The sequence below is a fragment of the Perissodus microlepis genome, chromosome 3 (assembly GCF_051167445.1).
Source record: "Perissodus microlepis isolate ML-2025 ecotype Zambia chromosome 3, ASM5116744v1, whole genome shotgun sequence".
In the NCBI taxonomy this organism is placed as follows: domain Eukaryota; kingdom Metazoa; phylum Chordata; class Actinopteri; order Cichliformes; family Cichlidae; genus Perissodus; species Perissodus microlepis.
The window spans coordinates 22,996,739-23,010,410 of NC_140463.1; the positions used below are offsets into that span (position 1 = coordinate 22,996,739).

The window sequence follows — 13,672 nt, forward strand, 5'->3', positions numbered from 1 at the left end:
GAACTGGTTTAGCTTTCGTCCGTCAGATACACAACAAAGCACTATTTTTGGTAGAGCATGCTAGCGGGCCGTCGTTATTACCGTGTTGTTTGGAAAATACGGCACACTTAAAATCAATCCTTTGATTTTTCTGAAAATCGACAGTGCCCCTTATAATCCCGTGTGCCTTATGTATGAATTCTGGTTGTGTTTACTGACCTCGAAACGATTTTATGTGGCACACGGCGCTCGAAAATCTGTCAAATGTTTTAGTACGACTTTGCTAAGCTACGAAGCCGCACCGCTTGATGGATTGTCGGAGCATTACGGTTATCGTAGGCAGAAGCCTCGCGGAGTGATACCTGCTGTGCTTCAACATAATATTACCGTATTGTGTGTGTATAAGCTCTTTTTAAGTTTTGTGGATATTATACATGGTTATGCTGAGGATATGTCGGCCAATTTCCACTGGAAATGCCTTTTGGTTAAACTGTCAGCAAGGATTTGCATTTGCACTGTTAATGTTTTATATTTATTTTAATGCACTTAAAAAAGCTGCTTGTGTAAGTGAAAATACATTGATGGGGTTTTTTGCACTAATAAAGTTGTGGAGTTGTAAAGTATTTTGTCTAGTGTCAATTTTATCGTCAGTTATATCGTTATCACAAATTTTCAAATGTATATCTTGATAAATATTTTTGGTCATATCGCTCTGCTCTAATAGTGAGTGTGCTTTTTTCAATGATTTTGCTTTCATTTACTCAAGTGTAATTTTTTAAGTGTTTACCCACAGCAGTCTTAGTAGTAGAAGTACAAACTGAATCTTCGGTTTCTTTTCTTGATCTCAGATGCAGTTTCTCTTCGTATTGTTCCAGATTGCAGTTCTTTCAATATGATTCAGTGATATTTTACTGTGAGGAAGCTGTTAATTGGGAAGTTGTGGATAATTTCAAACCTTTATTTTTTATGAAGAGGGAGTTTCTGCTCACAGCAGCTCCACAGCAACACAGCAAACATGACTATCCAAAGACATTCAAAGTTGGATGAAGGACTTTACAAACACACCATCTCAGGAGGAGCAGAATCTATAGCGAGCAGGCTGAAAGTCAAAGGTGAGAAACAGCAATGTTTATTGTCCACATGACACAGCAATTGCATCAACACAATAATCTCCCTGATTTATAGATGCTGTCAGACAAACTCATGGTGAAAAAAATAATGGTTTTATTGTCAATATTAATTTAGCTACACTGAATTGTTCTCATTTACAGCACATTCTTCTTAAACAAGGGTGAAAAGGTTGGTTTAAAGTTTCATGATGTCAAAATTTAATTTGTAATCATTCATTTTTTATTAATGTGACAAAACCAACATAACTCCTTTTAATTAACAATAGTGCAAAATACAAAGTACTTAAGGTTTTGTGAGGTTACAAAACCCTGTTTACTCTTTCCCTTCCAGGCTTCTAGACTTCTGATTGGCCAAAATTTCGTTTTTAGCGTTTACATGTGTGGACAAAACTGCACGTGTGGACAGGACTTTTTTAAAAAACGGAAAATCTGTTTTCAAAAATACCCATGTACGTGTGGACGTAGCCTTGTGGACGGTGACATTCGTCTGTCCTGGCCTAAAAGGAGACGCTACAGGTAGACTGCAGCGAGAACTGCCAGCATCTGAGCCAGACTCTGTCTGTCTCTCTCATCATGGTCACCTAAATGCACAGTAATGGCAGGTTTTGTAATAAGGCAGATCGCGCTAACATAATATGCACTGTTAGTTGATTAATTACCTGCCGCATTAACGGGAGAGGACGTGCAAACGTTACCGCTGCTGCTGGGTTGAGATTCACGAGTCTGGAGCGGAATTAAAAACACGACATTCATTTAACAGACATTTCTGTTTAATTACATTTTAAATAATAATAATAATAATAATAACAACAACAGTGTTTGTTTTGTTAAAAAAATTTGTTTAAAAATAAGTTTTGTTTTGAATGTCCAGCTATAAACCAGAGTAGTAACCTGTTAAATGGTTAAATTCTAGGTTGGCTATATAGTTGAAAATAAAATAATTCAGCTTGTCCTTTTAAATAATTAAGTTAAATTCCACAGTTGAATCATAAGAAACGTTTTGGGGTTGCCTATGTTATATATAAACCCTGCCATATGTTTTATCTGGTCATTTTGCTTATTAGAAACTTTATATACTGGAAGTTAGCTTTTAACAAGCATGCAATGATTATATTTAAATTAGGTGGTCTTTTTTTAAACACATATCTCTTTAGGCCGAAACTGACAGGGTCAATACCACACCTTCAGACACAGTAGTAGATGGTGTTTTTAATATTATATGTGTTAGCCTAATTTGGTTATTTGAGGTCTACACTGACCTTCTGTGTTGTAAGTTCTAATGGTTGCACAGCCAATAACAATCAAAACAGCTCCTAAATAATTTTCTGTTTTTTCCCGCTCTGCTTGCTGCTATCTTTGAGGCTCAGGACCAGCACTCCCCAGTGGCAGTGTTGGGCAAGTTACTTTGAAAAAGTAATTAATTATACTAGTTACTTCTTCAAAAAAGTAACTGAGTTAGTAACTGAGTTACAAGATTCTAAAATTAATTAATTACTTGAAAAGTAACTATTGCGTTACTTTAAAAAAGTGTTTAATTGGCCGTTTTTAACTACTTTTGATTTTCCCTCTACACGACACCTTTAGAAACTGTTTACTTTGCCTTGTTTTGTATCATTCTTTTCAGCACAACCTCACGTTTCTGAATTTACAGATATCTTTTCATTGTGACATAATGTATTAACACAATTGATGTAAAATCACACAAAAAATATAAAAAAAAATTTACTGTAACAACCACAAAAATGTTTATTAAATGACATTTCATAACTTTACATGCAAATATAAATTGTCAATTTTAAAATCATATGCACAACTTTTGCAAACAACAAAGTTATTTGAAGCCATTTACCTTTTACCCTTTTAAATAACCATTTCAAACTATTTACAGAACAATCAGCTGTTCGGCATCAATAAGATGCCGCACAAATTATTTGTGCCACTCCAAAACAATAATTTCTGTCCACTATAAAGGAGAACATCACAGCCTGATACCTGCAGGTCTGACAGCAGCAGGTGTATCACTCCTTTTTCTACCCGGAGACAGCAGTCGCCTCATTGTTCTGACACACAACACCAAACTATCCACAACACTACACATTAACTACACAAGACAACACATTAACTACACACTCCAAACACGCTAAACGTCACAAATCTCTCACATCTCAAAACTCGCTCTCTCTCTTTTTCTGCTCTCTCTCTCTCTCTCTGTCACTCCTAAAACCTCCCCCTCTTCCTAAACAATCAACTGTCACTTTGCCATATCATTTTTTGATTGGTCAACATGGTGCATTTTTCCACCAACAGAACGGGCTGTTTTTTGTTTTTGCTCATAAGCAGAGATTGCTTGCTGCGCTGTCCTTAGACAGTAAACGTGACGAAACTATTGAGGAAAAAACGCTGCGTATATATTGTTTATCATGACTCTGGTTTTACGTGGCCTATCAACACAATTTAAAAACTGGTAAATATCACCTTGTTGCTTTGTCTTTAAGTGGTCATGTGATTGGCTTACCACGACTACTTTATTCTTCCTCAGTGAAACAGCGATTGTTTTGCCCCCTGAGCTCCAGGTGTTGTGCTAGACCAGTGGTTCCCAAACTTTTTTTGCTGGGCCCCCCTTTGTTTTACAAGAAAAATGTCCGCGCCCCCCCCCCCCCCCCCCGCGTGCGCGCGCGCACGCACGCACGCACAAACACATCCTCCAACCACACACACCCATATTTTGCTCCGTTACAGTTTATTTCACACCTCAAACATTTAGTAAACAATTAAGCAAATACAAGTAATCTGCAATAAATTACAGGTAGTAAGAAAATAATCTACTAACTCTGTCTGTGCTAGACCGTGATCATGATTACTGTCCGCGGGAGCGCGCGCAGCTGCTTAAAGCTGTAGCGTCCAGATTACTTACAGCTACTTCTGTGCAACTGATATAAGATGCGGTAAACTGAACACAGCTTCAACCGTCTGTTTGTTGAAAAATAGTAACAGACCGCATTTTCCTGTTAGTAGCGTTGTAACGATAGAAATAGTAATTAGTTAGATTACTCGTTATTGAAAACAGTAACGCCGTTATTCCCATCACTGATCACACATGCTGCCCCAGAGGGGCCTAATGCAGACACTGCGGTCGACCAAATGTAGCCTAGATGGATCATGAGAACCTCTCCTCTTCCTCCTCCTCCTCCTCTTCAGCACATCTGCCAGCAGCTGCCTCTCCTGCACAATGCCAGCTTTTATGAACGCGCTTTAGTGTTTAGTGTGCACTTTAATAATGTCGACGTTTTCATAGTCACAAATGATAACAATGACCATTCACATGTGATTTTAGATTAAAACTTCATTTGATCTGTTTCATTGTTAAAATCTATGCCTATATTTGTATATATATTTTCTAAATAAACAGTCTACTTCCTGTCTGAGTGAGGACGTTTGATGTTTTCAAAAAAGTGCCTCCAGTCCACATACAGACCTCCTGTTTGATTTGCTGATTGTAGTGTTATATTTTATGAATCCTTTATTTATCCAGGTAAAAATCTCATTGAGATTCAAATCTCAGTTTCAACAGAGACCATCTGTACTATGATGGGCTTCAGTTTGTGTTATAGGTTCATCTTTCCAAACAGAAGCTTAAAAAAAAGACAACAGATTCAACTTACACATCATAGACAGATAGATAGCCCTTTCTTTGTCATGTGCAGCGACAAATATGCAGTGAAACTGGACCCCCTTCCGTCCGTACATTCATTTCACAGACATCATATTAGGGGGGACAGGTCGGAGGGAGGTAGGATGGAAACAATGAAATATGTAATTCATGAGGGAAGACAGGGAGAAAAAAAAAAAAACGAACTCCAGCCAGACTGAGCTTCTAGAGGAGAACAGTTTGAGAACAAAAAAGGAGCAAAGACACTCTACTTCTTTATATTTTGCTACAAAAAGCTTCAGTGTCAGGAAGTCAGCCAAAAACCACTGGCAAATGTTTGCTCATTTTCACTGTTCAATGTGGGGAACACGTTTTAGCACATCCATGCTTGCTCTGACTCAGCGTGTCGCTAAACAGGAAACCTCAAAACCAAAGGAGTCAAACAATTTTTCACACCACTGAACAGTAAGACTGACAAAGAAGCAGCTTCAGTAATCGGAATTCTGATCTCTGCATCAGTCTGAGTCTTCCCGTTGTTACTAACCTCTCTTAACTGTTCCTAATAACATCAGCTAGAAATAAAATCTTTATTTAGAATTGCATTCTGCTGTTTTAAATCTGCTAGATGTGCAGTTAGTGTTACAACTCTTACAAACTCACATCCAAAATCTTCACAACCAAAACAAAATGTAAACCAATGTTAAAAAGGAACTTTGACTTTTCCAGCTTGAGGGCTTTCATATGCTGATTTTAGCTCTGCGAGTCATGTTTATCTTGCTGTCGGCTTCACAGATTCTCATCGTGGATGCAAGAAAAAAAAAACAAGTTAAAAAAGTAAAGTTAAAAAAAGAAAAAAGTTACTGAATGTCATGGTAATTTTGGGCTTTAAATAATTTATTTGAAGTCTCCTTTTTCCTGGGTAAAATGATACAGCATACATCTTTAACAGCATATAAAAAGCTGCTCCCTTCTTCACAAGGGGTCATCACACAGCGTAGCTCCACATGTTTGATTTGGCAGATTTTTGCCTTTGCTGACACAAATCCAAAGGGAAATAATGTCTCCTCCCAGGATCAAACTGAGTATCTTTTGCTTGTTAGGTGACTGTGAAAACCACTACACTTTCCTCTAATCCACACAGGGTCAAATGTATACATACACTTAAATCTTTTAGTCGGTGCTGCTGAAGGTTCTACGGTGTCTCTTAACTTGCCAAAGCTAAGACCTCCTTAGTGATCAGGATTAACTAATAAAGTGAAAATTGTTAGATCTCCAAAGTCGGTTCAGCCTATGAGGCTATCAGGTGTCTACAGACATTTTATTAAAAATTCAAATCTTTAAACACAGTGATGTTGATAAACTCCAGCCTAATCTTAACTGACTATACAGTCAGTGCAGATACAAAGTTGTGTTAACCAAATGTTTTCAACCATAAAGCCACTATTAACATCATCAAACCAGACTATTTGTAGTTTCAAGAAAAAGTAATGATACTTTTGCTTTTTCAGATTTTATTTTCTTACAAAAGAAAGATATGTCAGGTCTGACACAGTTACGTTAAAAACTGGATTTATTCAAACAAACAAAACTGAAGCTAAGATATTTTTTGTGATTGAGTATGAAAGCAATGCCGCTCACAACTCATAAAGATGATGTCAATCTACAGAGAATCAGCTAGTCAGCCACTGATGTTACTGTCAGTCGCACAGATGTGGGAGGTTTTACACACAGTTTGAGTCGCTACGCTTTAAACAGGAAGCATCGAAACTCTTTCTGTTTCGTGACCATTTACAGACAGGTCGTTTCCATTGAAGTAAACAAGAACAAAAAATGAAATTAAAAGAAGTTAAGCTTCATAGCATGTGTGGTGAAGAGACAACTTACAAACACCACAACTGTGTCTTAGTCATTGCTGATAAGCTCTCTCTGCTTCACATGAACACGTGATACCAGGAAGAGCACACTGGTGCTGGCCAAAGAGACACTGCAGCAGATGAACAGTTTCAAGTTCTTAATAAAGAGTCCCCTCGTGACTATATTAATCCATCTTATTTCTGATTTTATTACAGAAAACTGTAAAACATGTCTTGAAGCTATGTTTATTTTACTGACACAGTTATAGTCACACGCAAACAGCCATTTTTTTTTTTTTTTTTTTTTTTTTTTTTTTACACAGAGCCATATAGGTTTGGAATAATAATAATTGTAATAATAAACTACTGGTGTTATCTTTGTCTAATATTTAAATTTAGTGATCTGAAACAAGTGACAAACATTTTTTTTAAAAAATCACAAAGGAGTCAAACACTTTTTCACACCACTGAACAGTAAGACGGACAAAGAAGCAGCTTCAGTAACCAGAAGAACTGAACGGATCAGATCTGATCTCTGCATCAGTCTGAGTCTTCCAGATGTTACTAACCTCTCTTAACTGTTCCTATATACTGTGAAATAAAGGAGGTCAGGATTCAGAGTGAAGCTCCTAAAGCAAAAAAACATGTAAAAGTAAAGTGTTTTATGGCTTCTTAACCTCCTAAGACCCAAACTCTTCAATGGCATGCATTTTAAATTTCTCTTTGATATTTGGGCTGATTGGGACCTGATGAATGTAAAAACAAAGAATCGCCAGATTTTTTTTTACCTGATTTTTGTTTCTAAGAAAAATGAGAGCCACATATGAGGATATTCATTTAAAATTTTGATAAAACAGAGGCAGTATATTGTCCTCGTAAGCAGATATCAGGCACTTTATCAGGCACAACTCAAAATGTGATGTCCACATATGTGGACAGGAGGGCCTCGGAGGTTAAGGAAATGTTCTTGGTTTTTGTTAAGTTACTAACACTGACCTATGAATCATTCAGGTAGCTAACTCCTGAATGAACTGTGTACACATAACAAGCAGCCTGTCAAAAAAAACACTAATTGTTCCAAACAGGTGACTGGCAAGAAGCCAAACTAGAAACAGGAGGAACACACTGAGGTGTGCCAAAATTATACAGCAGCCTCATTTCAGCATGACAAGGATCCCAGACACACTAACAGTGCAGTAAAATCATACCTGGATAGAAAAACACACAGTGGAACACTATCAGTCATGGATTGGCCTCCCCAGATCCTGGGACTCAACATGTGGGATCATCTAAAGGCAAAAACAAAGACTTTAAATGTCGATCAAGAAGCGTGGAGAAGTATTACAAGAAATCTTGTCAAAGAGAGTTCAGACTGTGAAGATGCATAAAGGTGGTTGTGGCGGGACGTGGTCTGTGAGGCGGCTGCAAGGGAGGCGGACGCACCTGAGCACCATCCGCTATCATGCCTCGCCGGCTTAAAAGTCTGTGCTGGGTACCAATCTCACCTCATACACAAACACCAACAGGCACTTTGAGCACTCACCCACTCTGTGGTTTCTCTGAGGGCGGTGCATTGGTTGGCACAAGGAGTCATAACCAGAGGCATCTGCGGATAAAAAGAGTCAGCTACTGTGCGGCTCACTTTGCTGCCACACTGACAAGATGACACGTTTTTCGGTCTCTACGCTCATTCCTCTTCTTTTTATCAGCGGCGTTTCTGGGAAACTGATTCAAGCCGCTGCAGGAGACGATGTAACGTTTCCCCTCACAGAGGAGTGCATGAAAGGAAGAGGCACGCTGAAACGTCGCCTGCAGGACAACAGCCTCCATTCAGTCGGGGATCTCGACGGCAGCTGGAAGCCGGCTCCAGGTTATATTAGCAGGTTTTTCCAAAGCAGCGACTCTGTGATACTGACAAGTGCAGATATCAGTGATGAAGGCTATTACGAGTTTGACTGCAACAACAAGAAAGAAGAGACTGCACAGCTGCAGGTATTCATACCTTCTGATGTTTTTGTACGCGAGGGCGAGGATGCCATCCTCCCGTGCCGCTCCATCACAGCATGTCAGTGGGTGAAGTCTGTGCGCTGGAGGAGAGATGGAGAGAAGGTGCTGGATGTCCGGTCGGGGAAAACCACATATGGAAAAAGCTTTGATGAAAGCCGGGTCTCAATACCATCAGACTGGCACCAACGAGCAAACCTGTCCCTCATCATAAAGCGAGCCGAGGCAAGAGACGGAGGAGTTTATTACTGTGACATCGACAAAGTAGAGAAACACCGCTCCGCTGTCCGCCTGCACGTCTCCACACCACCAACACCACTGAGCACCACATCACAGCCTACAACCACAGAGAGGGTAAGAACAGACTGCATTCGTTTTAGACTTCACTGTGAACATTAAAGGTCCACTAAGGTATTCTTCCACACAACCACACAGATAACAGAGCCCAGATCAACAAGAAATGTATTCTGATGATCGGGGGAGGCCTTTATGGCAGTCATGGGCTCCTTTCAGAGCCTCATAGTCAGTGTCATAATGGTCGCAGAAGCTCCATAAAAACCAGAAGCCCCCGTTTTTCCTGTTTGACCGAAATTCTACAATTTTCTGCAATTTTAATGTCACCACATCTGCTGTCCAACCTTCAGTCTCACCACTTGTCGCAGCACATAAAGATCTCATCCTTACGTTAAGCTTTACGGTGTAAAATGTTTTATTTTCACTTTAACTGAAAGCATTTAAAGTCAGTTAAAACTGCTAACTAACATTTCTGCTCTGTCTTCTTGTCCTCTGCAGCCATCAGAGTGCTCTGACTGGTCGTGGAGAACATTCTTCATAACGGTATCTCTATTTGTGATCGTTGACCTGCTTGTTTGGCTCTGCTGGTTTCTGAGGAACAGGAAACTCAATGTGCGCACTCGAGGTTTCAGTGGAGGATCCTCAGAGCAGGAAGAAATAAACTTGGAAAATGTTACCATCAACAAAGGTGATGGAGACCTCTGCAACGGCAAAGAGGAGGAGGGGCTGAAGAGAGCAGAGAATCAGACTGACCAACAACACATGCTAAAGTCAAACGGGAACCCTGACTTTATAAATGATGAGCTGAAAACGAAAAACAACTCAATCTATAAAGTGTAGAAGAAGAGGTGAACGTCCAGTCGCTTTCTTTCCAAGCTCTTCAGACCACTTTACAAAATTCTTCATTCTTCAGAACCGTTTTATTGTTTATTCTGCTTACTTATTTACTTCCCCTTTATATTAAAATTATTCATTTACAGCGAGCACATGTCCTGTTTTGTTTGTACAGATTTACAGTCTTCACTCTGTTTACTTTGCTCTTTATAAAACACTCAGGGAAGTTGCTGTGTGCCAATAAAGTTGAGATAATAACAAACTGACACTCTAACCTGATGAAGATTACAGTCATTAAGAGATTTTATTCAGTTATTGCACATAGCGAGACATTTTTAAACAACAGCTGCAGGTATTTGTGTAAAATCAAGACAAGGAAAAAGTTCATACCAAAAACATTTGAGTAAATAACAAGTGGGGAGAAAACAATGAAAATCAAAGATACAAAACATCAGCAATATAAAGCTTGTAACAGAGCAAACAGGGTTTTTGTTCTACACAAGGATCTTCATTTATTTTACTGCCTCCACCCTGAGAAAGGCAGGACCTCACTGACGTAGTAGACGATGCCCAGGGAGAGGAGGAAGCTCAGGTCCTCCACAAACTCCGCCCGCTGTTTGTGAAGTTTATATCTGACTGAGGTTTTATGAGCCAGCTAATGCAAAGAAAGCTAAGCTATGCTGGACTTGGTTTGTAGTTCAGCCTTCAGGGTAGTGGAGCCAACTCTACATGTGGAGTGAAGATACTCTGTGAACATGAGGAAATAAGAAATTAAAAGCTGTGCTGATATAATCAGGATCTGCCTGCATGAATCACTCAGGAACAGAATCTCTCACAGTTTTATTTCTCTTTGTTTGCTGGTTACACTGATGTCCTGGATGTAAACATTACCTTATATGGCCATCTGTTAGATAGATGTGTGTACACACTAGAGCAGTGTGTGGCAGCAAACACTGTCAGATTCAACTGACCCAGCACATAATGCACTGAGGGATCAATACAGACTCAGTCTATTCTCAGAGTCGTCACAGTGGGACAGAAGTTTCACCTGAACAGAGACATTTTGCTTCCAAAGAGTTTTTGTGTTTTTCTTTCTTTCTTTTTTTTTTTTTTTTTAAACTCTGGGTTCATTTACATGAGCATTTTAAGCTTTTTGATTTAAAGAATGCCAAGAAATAAAAGGTAAATCCACAGATTTCAGTTAAATAAAGTAACACACAATACCCACCTTTAATTTATCCTGACCAACTGCATTCACATGTCATCAAAGTTCCATTTTAATCCTGGTCAGTGTTTGTTATCAGACAGTGGACAGAAAATGTCTTTTAGCTTTGATCATATCACAGTGATTCATGCAAACTCTGTGGCATTCATGAAGCTCCATCCTGATATTCAGATCCACACATACAAGAAAACCTGAAGAGCGGACTGCAGCTCTCCGTTTCTCAGAGAAAGTCTCAGATTTGGAAGGTGTTGGCATTTTTTGAACAATTATTAATAAGCAAAAACTCCAAGTAAACCTTCTCTGATCCCACACACGCCACAGACATCATTCACATGACGGTGTGAACATTTGAGCAGCACAAGCTAACTAAAAATGACCACTAGCTAAAAAGCTGTCCTGTAATTACTGTGATTGAGACCAGGCTTCTACTGCAGCTGACTCATTCACTGAGAGGCAGCAAATATTTGAGCATTATTGATGTGAACTGAGACGTGATGCACTGACAAGAGCAGCAGTAAAGACGGTGGCTTAATTTAGCAGAATTACAAATGAAGGGTTATGAAGGGTTTGCACTGTGCAAAGCAGCTGATGAGCCACATTTAACCCCACATCCACAGCCAGCTCAGGATCACCAAGTCATGCATTATGAATGTGTTTCATGCAGGGAGAAAATGCAAAGTCAAAACAGGAAAGCTTATGAAAACACTTCAGCGCCAGCCACCAAGCTGAGTGTTTCACAGACATCTATAGACATTTAATTTAATCTTAATCAACTAATTATTCTCCTTCAATCACTCGCTTATGCTGTCACACCTACTACAACAATCCTCCCACCACTCCCATCAGCTTCAACATCATCCACATCATTTCTGTCTGCGGCTGAAGCTCAGAGGACTCGTTCATTGCAGCAGAGACAGTAAATCTTAGAGCTGCTTATCTTCTACTACCTCAGCTTATCAGCAAACCCACTCAGACAGTCCACTACATTAATTTCAACACATTACACAGTCATTACCCTGCATTTAGTCAGATATAAGCACAGAAATGAAACCTGGTCTTCCTCTCTTGCATGTCAGTAGTAAGTAGTGCTAAAATGAATATCATTGTTACACAGAGCGTCCACATGTCCTCACACAGGCCTGTGATAGTCAAAGTGTCAGTGTGCTGGCAGGTACAGGAGAATCTGTAGGTGGCACAAATCCCCTGAGGTAAAAGTTGTAGAACAGCTGATCAGCCCTGAAACAGCTGAATCACCAGAGCGAACACAATCTATTCCACCTTAAATGCATGAACGCTCTCAGTCACAGTCTATTCTTACCTGCACGCATGACTGAACAGTGATTTTACTTCATCGCCTGTTATTTGTGGAAGCTCTACTGAAACACATCAAACTGAGTTCACAAGCTTTTCAGAACACTTGACCTTTGACCTTGACTTTAAGGTTGTGGCCTGTGATATCAATTTAAAAATCCTGGGTTACGATGTTCTCGAGAACGTCAGTGAGGCCCAGCAGTGATAGTCTGGTCATAAAGTCTGGCTCACAGCAGGTTAAAGGCTGTTACACACCAGACGCGCAAAATTTGTGTCAACTTCTCATGTGTTAAAAATATTTTTCAGACTCATGAATTTTAATGCAGCCGTTCACACATCGTCTGATGTCACAGGACAACTTTGAGGCATTTACTTTTTCCTATAAAAGTTTGATTTTCATGATTTTCCTGTACAAATAAACAAATCTGACCAATCAGATCACTGCATTTAGCTAAAAGTGTGCTCACAGCTCAAAACACACCAGTGTTGAAAACACAACTTTAGACACACTCTCTGAAATGATTCCTCTGCCTCTTCAGATCTGATTCCAACTCTGCTAACAAAAGCTCCACCGGCTCCTCTGACATCCTGAAACATGTACAAAAGCTTCAACTCTCGGATCAAACCATGAAATTCTCTCTGCTGCTGAGAATCAGATGAACCCAGAATCTCAGTTTCCTCCTTTTCCTCATCATCACTGGATGTCGACTACATTTTTTTCACAGTGGGTTTTTTTATGAGCACATATTGAGGACAAAGTCATGGCTGGAGGTCGGGGCTCTGTGAAGGCTGATCTAACATCATTACAGTTATTTTTTTTATTTTACCAGGTCATGAACACAACACTCTACTTTGCTTTTTTTAAATGGAGTAAATAAAGTTTGTTACGGGTTAAAATATACACACAGTGGACAAACTCCTCACTGTCAAAGTCTGAACCCTAACAGTGACCACTGACCTCAGAAAGTGAGAAGAGGGACTCCAATCAGCCAGCTGGTTGCCATGGTGACCAAATCATGGAGGGAGAAGTCACTGAAGCACAAGGAGGAGGTCAGGATTCAGAGTGAAGCTCCTGCAGCAAACAAACATGTGAATGTAAAGAGTTTGATGGTTTACAGAGTGAAACACAAACAGTACCTGATGCTGTGAAAACTACACCAATGAAACACACGTCTGTTTCTCAGCAGCATCATGTCAGCTTAATACAGCACCTGCAGAGAGGGAGCAGCAGAGTTATGATGAGTCTTAACAAGCCTCCTGACAGCCTTCATATTAACCAAGAGTTTGACTGTAGTCATCATCATCTGGAGTTAGAGCTGGATTCAGTGCACTGAGCTCCAGGAGGACTTTAACTTGGACCATGTGATCAGCTGACCTGAGGTTTCTTTCTGAT

The 13,672-nt window shown here is 39.6% G+C and overlaps 1 protein-coding gene and 1 long non-coding RNA gene across 3 annotated transcripts; one reads left to right on the top strand and one right to left on the bottom strand.

Moving 5' to 3' along the window:
- The first annotated feature begins 7,944 nt into the window (after positions 1-7,944).
- On the top strand, positions 7,945-10,084 carry LOC146390553 (uncharacterized). Its single transcript, XM_084923613.1, has 2 exons — positions 7,945-8,969; positions 9,408-10,084. Exons 1-2 carry the CDS (start codon positions 8,274-8,276, stop codon positions 9,747-9,749), a joined length of 1,038 nt encoding a protein of 345 aa, XP_084779739.1. The 5' UTR covers positions 7,945-8,273; the 3' UTR covers positions 9,750-10,084.
- LOC146390554 (uncharacterized) lies at positions 10,012-13,672 on the bottom strand. Of its 2 annotated transcripts, none has more exons than XR_014799845.1 (3): positions 13,491-13,672; positions 13,238-13,351; positions 10,012-10,490 (listed from the first exon to the last, which is right to left on the bottom strand). It is a non-coding gene; the product is annotated as an uncharacterized LOC146390554 (long non-coding RNA). The 2 variants fall into 2 exon arrangements; XR_014799846.1 differs by having other exon boundaries at positions 13,451-13,672.

Bases quoted from the DNA above. Each gene is read 5' to 3' on its own strand.
- LOC146390553 (XM_084923613.1), top strand. From the start codon at position 8,274: ATGACACGTTTTTCGGTCTCTACGCTCATTCCTCTTCTTTTTATCAGC. The intron at 8,970-9,407 runs GTAAGAACAGAC...TGTCCTCTGCAG, and splicing joins AGCCTACAACCACAGAGAGG to CCATCAGAGTGCTCTGACTG.